Raw genomic sequence first — 14,402 nt, forward strand, 5'->3', positions numbered from 1 at the left:
AAGAAACTGAAGCTCAGAGAATGTGATTAAGTTGCCTAAGGTCACACAGCTGGGTAATAGTGGAAATGGAACATGAACATAGCTCCTCAATGGCTTCACAGGGCCACATGGATGCTCCCACTTCCAAGACTTGTGTTGCCAGGAAGCCACAGACACAGCATACAGTCCTAGGGGTGAGACAGCCAGCCTTTCGGGGTTTAGAGGGGCTATGGTGCTGTCCTAGAGCAATAGAGCTGGTTAGAATCACAAACTGACTCTATTTGTGAAGAACTGGGTAGGACTATCAAATGAGGGCAGGAAGAGCTTTTCATTTGCCTTCTACCCTGGGGAGTGATTTCTAAGAAACCCTGTGGTCTTTAGTATTTAAAGCTATCAGATTATTCCCTGCTACATTGAGGTGTGGGCCTTCCAATCACAGAGACTCATCACCTTTTACTCACCATCTTCTGAGTTAAAGACAATCTTCCTCCCCTCAGAATGTGTGGCACAGAAGACTGAAGGCAGACGTCCCCTAAACTAGTATTCTGTCTCTAGAGAAGACACTCTGGCATCCCAATGCATAAAGTCAAGAGCCCACTTTTAACAGAATGGTTCCCCCTACCCCAAGAGCAGAATAACTGTGTGGGAAGCTATGGAAGCAGGGGATTGGAAGACTTAGATCCATAGTCAGCCATCTCCACTCTTATTATTCTGAGCCACAGCCTGAGCTATTAAAAACAAAACATGTTCATTGGCAAGCTCCACAATTAGCCTCATTTCCACGCTCAAACACTGTTAAGCACGAGCTGCGTTTGCACAGATTGCTTCTTGTCTGTGCTTTGCTGCTCCGAGTGCTGTGCTGGGAGCTATCGAGGATGTGACCCAGTGGTAATCTGAATTGCTTCACCAAACACATTTTTATCCCATCATCTCGGCCACATGAAAGGGGGCCACAGTGCTCCAGTGTTCAGAACTTTACAGTCCTGCTGTTCAGCAATAAAATGAGGCAAGAAATATTAGCCGTCCCTGGCTGATGCCTTAATTCTTTCGAAACAATGTCAAAGAATCTGTACCCTACAGGTTTTAGAGCGTGCTAAAGCCTGACCCTCGAGCTGGCTTGAATGGAGCCAGAATGGGTTAAGGAGAGCCAGGAGGCTTTAATGGACAAGGATCCGAATAGCCCAGCTTGTGCCGGCCTCCTGCAGATTCCCCTCCTTTTCACAGACCTCGATTGTATTGGCCCCAGCAGAGACAAAACTACCCCTGAGCAGAGGTTACCCCCAGCTGGCACAGGTCAGAGGCATTCTGGGGGAGAGGGGAGAGGGGGTAGCAGGGGGAAGTAAGGGCACACGGAGAAGGAGGGAAGTGAGGTGGGGGGACATTCATAAGGGAGGATGATCTGCTCCATTTATGAGGAGAGATTCAGCCCCAGAGCTGGGACTTGATGGGCTCACCACTTCAGAAAAGCCCTTTGGGGGAAAGCCAGTTCACCAAACAAGTGGGAACTGTGTATGAATGGGAAGTTGAATATAATGTGAGTTTATTTTCAATATACTATATAATTATGTACATAATAAACGCTATTCCTCAGCGCTTCCAAAAACTACAGGCCAAAGTTTCATAGCTCTGGGTAAGATGGACTCTAATATGACAATCTGAGGGGTTTGACTCTAATATGACAGTCTGAGGAGGGGTTTTTTGTCGGTTTGTTTTGTTTTTTTTTTAAAAAAAAAAAAAATACTATAGTCATTTTACACAGCAACAGAAGGCTTTTCCAGGAAACTTTCAATTATTGCATTGTGATCCCTCCAAAAAAGGTCACTATTTTGGCTCCCAGAGCCCAAAGTCACCAGATAAGAAGAACGCTGGGTTCACAAGTGTGCAAATGATTAGCATGCAGCACAGAGGGTGTCCCTTCACTGCCTTTCTAGAAGAGGGTGGGCTCCAAGGGGGTCTTGTCCCTCTAATGCAGAGGTTCTCAAACTGTGGGTCTAATGACATTTTCAAGAGGGTCTGCTAAGACCATGTGGATGGAAAACAGATATTTATGTTACAATTCAAAACAGCAATGAAATTACAGTTAAGAAGTAGTGATCGAAATAATTTTATGGTTAGGGGTTACCAAAACAGGAGGAACTATATTAAAGCGTCAAGCATTTAGAGTCTAAAGATTCCTTCATGTTTAGGTCCCTGGACTCCTTTCTAGCCTGCTAAATTCTGTGGACCCATTCTAAAGAATGTTTCTAAACGCACAAAATGAAATTCCCAAGTTAACAAAGAAAACCAATAGTACTCTAATATATAAAAATATCTTAAAGCAATTCTGCAGCATAAGAACAATGAATGTCCCATCTCATTAATTCCTTAATTAGCAGGACCCAGGGGTGTTGTAATTTCAATATTGTTTAAACAAAAACTTTACTGTGGGAAATCTGGAGCACCTTTCCTGTCACATGAAAATATCTGACTGGTGTCTATCTGTGGGAAGCCACGGCACTCGCCACTATGACTGCCTGCTTGTTCGCATAACATTAGAAACGGCTATGTTTCAGTTAAAGTGGATAAAAATGACCAGATTTCCCCCCACCAGGACCCCGAATTCTATCTATAGGGAAGAAACTTTGCTACAGTGTAGCACCTTTGGGGTCGCCCTTCTGCCCCAAGACTAACCAGGAGTCAGCAACACCAGCACTTCATCGGGAACTTTTTTTTTTTTTTTCAAGAAAACCATGGGCTTTTTCTCCTCCCTCCCTGATGCTTTGAAACTTTTTATAAAGTAAATTGAAAGCATGTCCTTTTCCTTTTTAAAGCAATCCTGTCGGACGTTTTCTACGAACCTTTGATGTGTTTCTTCAACAAGTGGAATCACTGTTGCCAGATAAAGGATCAGTTAACCTGATAATTCTAATTTTGTATTTTGATCAAGATCTTGCTTCCACCGACTTAGGTTGGTTGAGCTTTGGAACCCCACACACACCTTCTGTTGTTAAATCGCCTGAGCTGGAGCTCCTGTTCCCAAGACTGCGCCTTTGCATTTTGGGCACACACTAGCTCAGAGACAACTAGGCACACATGGCCTCCGGGGTCCTCATGGGGGAGCTGTCATCTTCCAACCACATAGCCATAGCATGCCATTGCAGGGACAACCCCGCAGGCGGGCCCCCCTCCAAAGCCCGCCCAGCCCCCGCGACGCCCTGGCTCAGCTGCAGGCAGCGACACTCCGGAGCCGGCTGCGGGGCTGGTCTCCGGCTCTCGGCGGGAGAGCGGAGAGCGCGCCCGCCCACACCCACGGCCCCCACACTCGCGAGCGCACACCCCGGCGCGCGCACGCCCTCACACCGGGACGCACGCAAGCACACCGGGGCCACAGACGGGCTCTAGGCGACGGCGGGTGGGGACACAGCCGGATTCCCCACCCACCCACCGAGGGAGCTGTCGGCCACCCCGCCCCGCCCCGCCCCGCCCCTCGAACTCGCCAGTCCGGGCGCCGCTTCGTGGGCTGCAAAGTTTGCAGCGCGAGGCCATCAAGGGAGCGCGCCGGCGCGGGCTCGGCTGAGCTCCACGCGGCTCAGGATAGCTGTGACCGCTGGCCGGGCGGTGTGGATGCTCGGAGCACAGCGCTACCACAGAGAGCCAATCCCAATACCTCGAGTCGGCTCATCCCAGCTGTCCGAGTCCTACGGGGACACTCCAGCTGTGGACGAGGTGCACAGCCAACACTGAGCCCTCCTTGTCCGTTCTCGTGAGCTCAGACCCTTCACCATCATTCAGCCATGGCTCCAGGTCCTGCTCGGATCACCTTGGGGTCCCAGCTGCTGCCCATGGTCCCTCTGCTCCTGCTGCTGCGGGGCGCAGGCTGCGGCCACAGGGGCCCCTCATGGTCCTCACTGCCCTTGGCAGCTGATGGTCTACAGGCGGACAGGGACCCCCAGCAGTCACCGGGGGACGCAGCAGCCTCTCTGGGCTCAGGCGCCCAGGACATGGTCGCTGTCCACATGCTCAGGCTCTATGAGAAGTACAACCGAAGAGGTGCTCCACCGGGAGGAGGCAACACCGTCCGAAGCTTCCGTGCCCGGCTGGGTAAGTAGAGGATGCACCGGAAGTCCTTATTCATCAGTACTCTTATCTGTCTTCTCTGTTCCTTTGCAGCTTTCTTCTCCCTTCCTTTCTTGTATTGACTTTTAATTCATCCTTCCAGTGGCAATCCACTCAGTTCTCTTTACCAGGCCAGAGCTTGGAGTGGGGACACCAAAGTGGTACTTGGTGGCAGACTTCCTGCACCTGGGAGCTTGCACAACTGCTGGACAACCATCAGCATATACCCAAGGCTTTAGGCACAGAATGTAGATGGGCATGGACGATCTGTCCCATAAGTTGTGCTGGCACTTGCTGTATGGGGGTCACAGGGAGCATGCTCAGCGGGTCACAAGGCAGCGCCAGTGGAAGTGCCTAGCACGGAGCCCAGATAGGAAGCATGATTTGGGTAGGAAGAAAGCAAAGAGCTCTAAGAGCCTGTGACCTCAGGACTGAAAACTTAAGAAGAAAGGTTTCAGGAAAGGGCCAGAAGCACCTTGCCCCGCTCCTGGTCCATGCTCCACTTCACTCTCTTCACACCTAGGGTTGAACTTGACAGAGGCCACTTGACAGAGGCTTTCTCCACCCTCTTCTTAGGGAAGGTGGCTCTGAGCCCCTGCCCATTTAACTTTGGGCTGAGAAACCCTTGCAAGGCCCAAGCTAAGTGCAGAGGAAGTGAAGCCTGGGAAGCAGGTGGTGAGAAGACCCTGGTTGTCATGGTGACTGCTCATGGTTTTCAGAATGCTGTTCCAGAAAATGTGGGCAGGGGTCTCCTGCAGTCCTGTCTGGGAGGAGGCCGTTCCCAAAGAAAATTCCTTCAGTGTGCAGTCTTCCCTCCCAAGGTCGGTAGGAACAGACCTCAGCCAGCTTTGAGGCTGAACTGCATAGCCTCAGAGCTTACCACCTGTTGCTCACTGGGTACCATCTTGGCTTCCAATTCAGACATAGCATGGGTAAGGGAGCATCTCTTCCAAAGAGCACATCCTTCGTCATAGCAGCATGTGGTCCTAGGTTCTAAGCCAACTCTGGCCTCCCTGGAACCTTTTATTCAATACCTGGCATTCATTTCTGGAGAAGCATTTATTAAAGTAAGCCACTTAAGAAACATTTGGCATGATTGAGTTAAATCATTAAAACAATGTGGACTTGTTTGTACTCTATAAAATGGACAGTACATAGCAGCATCTCCTTTTTGGGGTGGAAGAAAGATGAAATGGAGTAATTGTGTAAGTTCAGAACCCTGGTCAGATTAGGTGGTATTGTAATGCTTGGAACAGAAAGCACTGTGATTGGTGCTTGAACTTGAGCTTTGTTGCCCATTAACTCTTGTCCCTGGAACCTTGAAGTGCAAAGAGAAAGGTCATCAGGGTCACCTCTACAAGAAGGGAGCATAGCATACCCACTGGGTGCAAACATCTGCTGCAGCCCAGTTATGGAGGGATACAGTTCTGTCTGTTTTCACCAAACTGAGGTAATGAGACTTCCTAGTGAACATTCTAATGGCCCGGGGAACTGCACCTTAAATCCAGCACTCCCATTTTACAGATAAGGGCAGAGAGACAGATCAGGGAGAAAGCTGTTGCACATACAGGGCAATGACAGCTGTTCCCACTGCCGCCCTCTCTCCATCAGAACTAAGCGCAGAGCCTGGGAGCAGAGCATCAGGTTGGAAGAGACAGGTTTAAGAAATCAGAATTCTGGTGCAGTCCTGAAGTGTCTGAAAGTACTCTTTCATTTGGATCCCTGATACAAACTAAAGTGTGAGTTCCACCTTCAGCAGTTACTGGCTGTGTGCTATGGTGACATATCACCTCCCTGTTCTGAGCATGTTTTCTTGTGTGTATGTAGACAGGGTGAGTGGTGAATAGAAGATAGGTTTGTGCCTGGCATTGAGTCAGGGTTTGGCTGCTTGTACTTTGCCTAGACTCATCTACAGTGCTTCATAGTTAGTCTTCAGATGCTCCTGCCACTTGATCTTGAGATCTATCCGTGGGGTGTTGTTAGCAGAGCACAGACCCTTTCCTGATCCTGAAGCCTACCAATCCCAGTAGGTTCCACATAGGCAGGTTTCTGCTGCCTCCCCAGGGTAGCACCTACTCCCAAAACCTGTTATAGCTGCTTCACCTTCATCTGCAGGAGCCCCAGGTTCTGAGCAGGAGTTATCACAGAGTCTGTTGGTTGGCAGCACCCTGACCCAGTTCTCAGATCCTGCCAAGGGACAGCACTTCTCGGGACTTCTAAGTGTTTCTTTCCACTTCTCAATTGTGACTCCCCTCCTAACTGATAACAGTTTTAAAGGAACTCAGAGATAGATGGCAAGTACTTTCAACAGTTCTTGGTATGTGCTCATTTGCAATTTATTAGCTCTTAGCTATGATTACAGCAGTTCTCCTCGCCCCTTTCCACTCCTCCCTGAAGTGCACTTTGTTCCCTATTAGCCCGAATCTGTGGAGAGAAAGCCTTTGAGCCTGGCCCTAAGGGTTTAAATTAGAACATTTACCTCCACACTCCCAATGAATGATCTGTGTTTAATCCCAAGCTTGGCACCCACCAATGTCACACCAAACTAGTTTTCTTAATCTCCCAAAAATACACAGCTGTCAAAACCACCAAGCCAAACTTATTTCATTCTCCAGTGCCTTAATCCTAGTTCTGTTACTTTAGCAAAATACCAGGAGTTGAGTAACTTGTCAGAAGCAGGTTTTATTCCATTTTCAACAGGCAAAATTAAGGCTCTCTGGGATTGCCTTCAGCCTGCATATCTGCCTCCCCGTGTCCTCCTAACCAAGTATCCAACAACTCCACTGCAAAATGGACTATTTCACTTCTGTAGCCCACCTTCTGGCTCATGTTCAGAGGCTGAACGACTAAACATGATGACCATGGTTCTGGTGGTAAACCCTGGGGCTATGCCTCAGTGTAACAGATGCATCCTGGCTAGAAGACTTGTGAGAAGGACTGATCAGGGGGCAAGACAGAGAACCAGAAAGCAGGGGGGACAGGTAGCCTTTATCCAGGTGTGACAGCCCCTCCCGTGTGAAATAAGTAGGGTCTCATGAGATCCTACCTCCCAAAGATTCCAGTACCCATAAATACTGCCACACGGAAGACCTGCCTTTGGAGACAAACCAAATCCAAAACATATCATAGGGCGTTTGCTAAGCATTTCATTTGGAGGACACAAAGATGCATAGAGTATTGGTTTCACCCCAAATAGCTCCTGAGGAACTGAAGAATAGGGCTGTGGGACAGATGTGATAGGGCAATGACAGCCTGAGGGTGCTCGTCAGGATCCCCAAAGGTAGCACTGACAGGGAGAGGGCAGGTAGGTTTTCACAGCCAGAGAAGACCACAGCAAGCTAACAGGAGGTTGGGCTATAGAAGCTCCATTTTGTAGTAGAGCTGTTGGGTATTTGGTTAGGAGGACACGGGGGGGCAGATATGCAGGCTGAAGGCAATCCCAGAGAGCCTTAATTTCGCCTGTTGAAAATGGAATGATATCCAACATGTACCCCTGAGGGGGCAGGAAGCAGAGAGAAAGGGAAGGAGTGGGAAAAAGAAGAGGAGGGAGAGAGAAGTCATTTATTTTTTAAGGCACAACAACAAACATAAGCTATTCCTAATCATATATCCAAAGAGAAGCAGAGTTAAAATAGTATTTTGTAGAATCATTCAAGTCATACACAAAAATAAGCAGACACATGTCTATAGACATGCACACATGCAGGTGTGTGACCAGTAACCTAATAGGTTGTATTTTCTGCATGCAAGTATTCCCATCTACCACTGACCTTGAGGTATTTGCCCTGCCCTTGTGTCTCTGCAGTTCTTACCAGGAAATGATCTCTACCTATAGGTTTTGCTGAGGCTCTTTACAGAGTCGGGTCTATTAACCCTTTATTTCTCGTAGGTGATACTTTTGAAGCATGTGTATGACACTGAGAGTTGACAATTACAAGGTGACCATTCCACTTGAGGCCAGGGGTAAAGGAGGCCATGATGAAATGGTTGCAGCATCTACAAAGACAACAGTGACTTTTTTAGGGTTGCTTTGTAGTCCAAAGGGAGGAAGGAAGAGAGAGAATTCTCTGCTTCTGTTGGAGAGTTATGGCTTATAAGGCCTCCTACTCAGAAAGACCCTCAGATACTCGACACAGGCCTGGCCTGCTTCTTCTCTGCTGGCAAGGGGTTGACCCTCTACTTCCTACCTCCAGCTTGTATAGAAGGTAGCATCCTCTGCATGGACACCTCATGCACAGTAGACAGAGCACATTGGGGAACAAAGGGCATGCGTGTCAGGTGAGGAACACCTGAAGACACACCTGACTCTCCTCTCAGCATCTATAGGACCTCAGGCTACTTGCCTGCTCCCTCTGATGAGTCGAGAACTCCCCCTTTGTAAACCGAAGCAATGGAGCCACTCTGACCTTGCCCCTTCATGCGTTCCTACAGTACAGGGTGTGTATTAGGACTCCCATTGTTCACATCTGTTTCTGAGCAGCTGCTCTTAGGCTTGTGCTAGGGTCTAGAAGTACCCCATAAAGTACATCTGGCAAAGCCCTTGTCCTCTTGGGAAATGTGTTCTAGAAGGATATGGAGTATCCAACAAATACACATCAGGATGTTAGGGATGCCCTAAAGACAAAGTCAGTGTGGATAGTGCTGAGTGGGTCTTCAGCCACAGGAGCCAAAGGGTGATACCAAATGAGCAGAGATCTGGAATAGGTCTGAATGATGGGAGAGCCATGAAGGCAAAGGTACCATTCCTAACAGATTCCACTCAAGAAGGCCAGGAGAATGGGACCTGGAGTGGGGAGGAGAGAAGTAGTTGGGATGGTTGGCAGGGACCTCGGGTGGGTACTTAGTAAAGGATGGAGCAAATGGTGGCAGGACCTGAACAGGATAAGTGTGCAGTTTGAATATTCCCATAATCTGGTACCTTGCTTAGACAGGCCTCTGTAAAGTCCTAATGTAACCATACCCCGAGGATAATTATGCTCATTACCATTCTGTGTTCCCAAGGAGCTCCCAAGCACCTTTGAATGCCTTAGTCAAGATGCCAAGCACCACACTGCTTAGCCAGAGTAGACCTTTTGCAAATGTTTACTGGGAAATTGGATGGATAAATGGAAGAAACAAGGAGGGAGGGTGTCTTCATTGGCTGTGAGACAGGAACCACAAGGCTATCGCACAGTGTATAAGACAGAGGGACTTCTCTTCTTGCTGTCACCTTTGTGCCCTATGTCCCCACCTAGCTGGAAATGTTAGAGATGCTCTGTCAGCCTAGAGCTCCTGACATGCATACATGCAGGCATATGCATGCATAGATTCCCACTCTGGGGTTGGGGATGACCCATCCAAACCTTAGCATCTCCCACAAAGGAGAGTCTTTTTGAGCAAGTTGCCCAGTGAGGCACCGGTGACCTCGGTCTACCCAAATACATCCAAGCCAAGTGTAGTAGAATCCTTCCCTCTCACCTGGCCTATGGAAGATTCTCCCCACTCTGGACCAATGATCAGGATAATTAACAAAGCAATACTTGAACACAAGCTGCCAAGTCAGATGTTATAGAGGTCAAGTGGTAGTGAGCATGTTTGAGTTTGTACAGGAAACCCTTGCTCTGGCATCCTTGATCCTTTAAATGGAAATACCAGGAGAATACCTTCATGGACCCTCTGTAGTAAGCATACAGTATGAGTCATTTCTTTAACCCTCCAAGGGTCAAGTTAGCTGAGGATTCTAGCCCTCCCTAGAAGAGCGATGAAAGAGTAACGCTTAAAGGACAATGTTCTCCTCTAGGGCCTGGCGCTTGTTTTCTAGGGTGTTTTCCAGCTTAGGAGTGTACGCTGCAGATAGGGAGCTTCCCTGCACATAGATCAGTGACCAGAAGTTTCCAGCTAGGTAGTTCTACACATTCACACACGTCCTCTGAGATGAGTACCTCCCCAGCTTCCACCATTATTCATAGCCCCCCCCCACCCCAGTATGCCTGTTAGGAGGTAGGACTCCACATCACAACACTCAAAGCCACAGAGTTCCCGCAGACCAGGCTTAAGTCCTCAAGACAAAATTTCCAGGTGGTGAGTCGATTTTTGGAGAATTTTTAATGTTTCATTATTACTTTCTGTTTATGTGTGAGTGTCTATACACATGCATGCATGTCTTGGGCTCAAGGAGACCAGAGGAAGGCATCAAGTCCCATGGAAGTGAAATTACAGTCATGAGCTATTGTGTAGGTACTGGGTCCTCTACAAGAGCAGCAAGTGCTCTTAACCACTGAACATCTTTCCACCTCTAAGCCAATGGTTCTTGAAAATTAATCCCAGCTCATCCCCTGCAAATGGGTGTCATGCAGACCCATGTGTCTCTTGAGGAGTATAACACCCCCTCAGTACACACCTTCCAGGCTTGCAAGCTCTGATCCTCTCCCAGCTGTACCAAGTAGGTAGAACTTTGGTTGGAGAAGAAGGAGAAAATGCACCCAGCCGCTTTGGTCTTCTCCTGGTCTTCAGCGACCAAGGTGGAAATGACACAAAAGACCTTCTCTGCCTTTCTGAAACTTAGAGAGGACTTCCTCATGGCAGAGAGTTTACCTTGCTGTCAAGGCTAGGGTGATGCAGGGGGCCCTGGGGAACACCTGGTAGAGAAGGAAAGGGCTTCCAGCTGCCTCTGGAAAGCATGAATGGATGTGCTGAGAGTGCCTGGCCCTCCTCAGCTTGGGCTTGCATCTCCAGAGGGCAATGTGAGCCTTGGAGTGGAGTGGCATTCTGTTGTCCCCATATTGCTATCTCCTTGAAAAAAAACTTTTTTGTTGTTGTTTGCTTTTTATTAAGACAGAGTCTCACTATGTAGCTCTGGCTGTTCTGGAATTCACTATGTAGACCACGCTGGGCTCAAATTCATAGAGATCCACCTGCCTCTGCCTCCCAAGTACTATAAAATAATAGTAATAGTAATAATAATAATAATAATGATGATGATGATGATAATAGCAATTTTTAAAGTCCTGGGACATAACACACACCGAAGGACTGCTTTTAATCCTATATTACATTAAAAGGTGTTAAAACTGCAGCAAGAAAAAAGTGAACATCTCCTATTTCACCTCATTTGGAAGTGTGATCATGCTCAACAGAAACTGCCTTTAAAAACTGCATAGCACAGACGCTGTGCAAATACCTGAGGCAGGTCCTGTAACTAACCCAAGCTATCATGAGCTCTTTGTGAAGCTGTCAGTGACGCTAGTTTGCTCTTTGACAGCCAGTGAAAGGCAAGCAGGGAACAGCGGGAGCTTAAGTGTCTTATATACACTTGATCATCACCCTCTGTCTCTCCCTCCCTTCCTCTTCTCTCTCTGCTTCTCCCCTCCCTCCTTTTCTACCTCTTTCATCTTGATTCCTCTCAATGGGATGAAGACAATCCTCTCCTTTTGGATCTCAGCAGTGCAAGTTCAAAGGGGTAACAAAGGGGGCCCTCACACCTTCAGTGTGAGGACTGCAGGGTGGGAGGAAAGAGAAGTGAACCCTGCTAGAGCGCTGGGTCAGTAGGAATTGTTTTGCTATCCCAGTTCTGGGCAGAAACCAGAGAAGAGGATGAAACACGTTGTGGTTTGTCTTTCCCTTGCAGAAGTGATCGACCAGAAGCCTGTGTATTTCTTCAACTTGACTTCCATGCAAGACTCAGAAATGATCCTCACAGCCACCTTCCACTTCTACTCAGAACCTCCACGGTGGCCCCGGGCTCGTGAGGTATTCTGCAAGCCCCGAGCTAAGAATGCATCCTGCCGCCTCCTGACCCCAGGTCTGCCTGCACGCTTGCACCTAATCTTCCGAAGTCTCTCGCAGAACACTGCCACTCAAGGGCTGCTCCGCGGGGCCATGGCCCTGACACCTCCACCACGTGGCCTGTGGCAGGCCAAGGACATCTCCTCAATCATCAAGGCTGCCCGAAGGGATGGAGAGCTGCTTCTCTCTGCTCAGCTGGATTCTGGGGAGAAGGACCCGGGAGTGCCCCGGCCCAGCTCCCATATGCCCTATATCCTTGTCTATGCCAATGACCTGGCTATCTCAGAGCCCAACAGTGTAGCAGTGACACTACAGAGATACGACCCATTTCCAGCTGGAGACTTTGAGCCTGGAGCAGCCCCCAACAGCTCATCTGATCCCCGCGTGCGCAGGGCGGCTCAGGTGTCTAAACCCCTGCAAGACAATGAACTGCCGGGGCTGGACGAAAGACCAGCGCCTGCCCTGCATGCCCAGCATTTCCACAAGCACGAGTTCTGGTCCAGCCCTTTCCGGGCACTGAAACCCCGCACCGGGCGCAAAGACCGCAAGAAGAAGGACCAGGATACACTCACCACCTCCTCTCAGGTGCTGGACTTTGATGAGAAGACGATGCAGAAAGCCAGGAGGCGGCAGTGGGATGAGCCACGAGTCTGCTCCAGGAGGTACCTGAAGGTGGATTTTGCAGACATCGGGTGGAATGAATGGATCATCTCACCCAAATCCTTTGATGCTTACTACTGTGCTGGGGCCTGCGAGTTCCCCATGCCCAAGGTACTACTTCTATGTTCTGATCTTGTCTCATCTTAACTTGGCTCTGTCCCAACTGGCCACCCCTCTACCTGCCTGATTTGTTTTATTATCATCAACTGGCCACCCCTCTACCTGCCTGACTTGTTTTATTATCATTTACAAAATGGAGCTGATGCTTCTCCTGTCTGCAGAGGCAGAAACAAGCAGAGATGTCCCCATAATCTGTTAGGATTTATTTGGCCTTTTGGTACTTTTTTAAAGTGTTGGCTTTGATTTTTATTTCATTTTATTTTATTTTTCTGAGACAGTGTCTCTGCACGTATCCCAGGCTGGCTTCAGCCCTTCTGTTTAGCCGTCTCAAACTCTCCCAGTTTTCTGGGATTGGAGACATGTTCCATTATATCTTGCTTTGAATTTGGGGTTTTAAAAGCAAGGCATCTCTTCCCTATTAGCGGAAGGGGGACAGACGTTGGGGGAGGAGGGGCACAACATCCTCAGAGATTGAGTCAGTGCTGCCCCCTGGTGGACACGTTAGGTATCCAACGCTTGGACCCGGGCTCCCCTGTTTATCGTGAACCATGAGCACTGACCCGGGTGATCAGATTGCATTGAGTGTCAGTGGCTCTCCCAGTGAGCTGTCCCTGACTCGGCACATTCAACAGGCCAGCCAGCCTTCACAGTACACAGCAATCTGGAAGATACATAATCCTGGACTGTTTTATCTTCCTGGCCCTGAGCTTTAACCTTCCCCCAGACTAAGTGAACTCCATCTATCCATCCCCCTGCAGCAGCCTGTATTGCAGTAGGCTGGCCCTGTCAACCCTCGGCACCCACAACAGTTTCCATCTCAGTTAACTCGGATCCTCTGTGGTATGTCTTCCAAGAAAGAATGTCAGTTCATAAATCCAATTTGAACCTCAATAAACAGACCGAGTGGGAAACCCCAGGCCCAGATGTGGGCCATATAATCTGTCTGGAGTTAAGGGGCCTTTCCTCATCCCTGCATACACAAGACAGAGGAAAGGAGGCAGCTGGCAGAGAGAGATAATCCACTGAAGGGCTTTGCGTGGGACCAGGACAGATGTGGGCTCACAGCTGCTGCTTTATCAGCCTCCCCACCTTCAGGATGCCAGCTGAACCCCACATTTGCAGGTGCTCTTGCCCTTCTCTTGCTGCCTCCCCTCTCTGATCAGCCAGCCAAGAGCCGAAGCCCATGGCCTGGCTGTCTGTGTCCATCTTTTCAGAGATGCCCACTGTTTCCAAGTCAGACCACTTCCTATGTGAGATATTGTGAGCATGTTTCTTAGCCATTTTAAGCCATGGTATATGTGTCAGTACAATGAAGGTCATATTGTCAATATAAATTAATAAGATGTCAAAAAGAGAGTGCCTGAATACTGCCCCTGTCACCCCAAGTCAAGCACATATTGAAATGCCTGTCTGTGGCCCATGCCACACCAAGCATATCATTTTGGTTTTAACCAGGGTCACTCTGGAGGCATGTCTGCTGGCTGAGTGAGGCAAAGTTCTCAGCTTTCCCTTGTGAAAGCCTCTCTCTGGCTCCAGGTGCTCCTAGCAGGCGCCCCCAAGTGGCCAGTTTCATGTAGCAGATAAAATATCCCATTTAGACTAGAATAAATGGACAGACCTGGGAGTACCAGGACTGAACCTGTGACAGTGTCAGAGGAAACATGCCAGCTCTGGGCAGAGGCCTTTTCTTCCAGGCCACCCCTTAACATGGCCTCCTTTGAGAAGCACTGATAAACCGAGTGCTCTCAGCTAACTGTCTTTTCTCATCTTGCAGATTGTCCGCC

General features: G+C 48.9%; 1 protein-coding gene across 1 annotated transcript in view; it reads left to right on the top strand.

The window, feature by feature from the left end:
- The first annotated feature begins 3,221 nt into the window (after window positions 1–3,221).
- Window positions 3,222–14,402, top strand: part of Gdf10 (growth differentiation factor 10) — a 14,169-nt gene continuing 2,988 nt past the window's right edge. The window contains exons 1-3 of the mRNA XM_031362247.1: window positions 3,222–4,059; window positions 11,681–12,609; window positions 14,393–14,402. The exon at window positions 14,393–14,402 is cut by the window's right edge and continues 2,988 nt beyond it. Of these exons, the coding sequence (XP_031218107.1) occupies window positions 3,753–4,059; window positions 11,681–12,609; window positions 14,393–14,402 (1,246 nt within the window). The 5' untranslated portion in view covers window positions 3,222–3,752. The remainder of the gene's footprint in view (window positions 4,060–11,680; window positions 12,610–14,392) is intronic.

This window comes from Mastomys coucha, unplaced genomic scaffold (assembly GCF_008632895.1).
Source record: "Mastomys coucha isolate ucsf_1 unplaced genomic scaffold, UCSF_Mcou_1 pScaffold9, whole genome shotgun sequence".
In the NCBI taxonomy this organism is placed as follows: domain Eukaryota; kingdom Metazoa; phylum Chordata; class Mammalia; order Rodentia; family Muridae; genus Mastomys; species Mastomys coucha.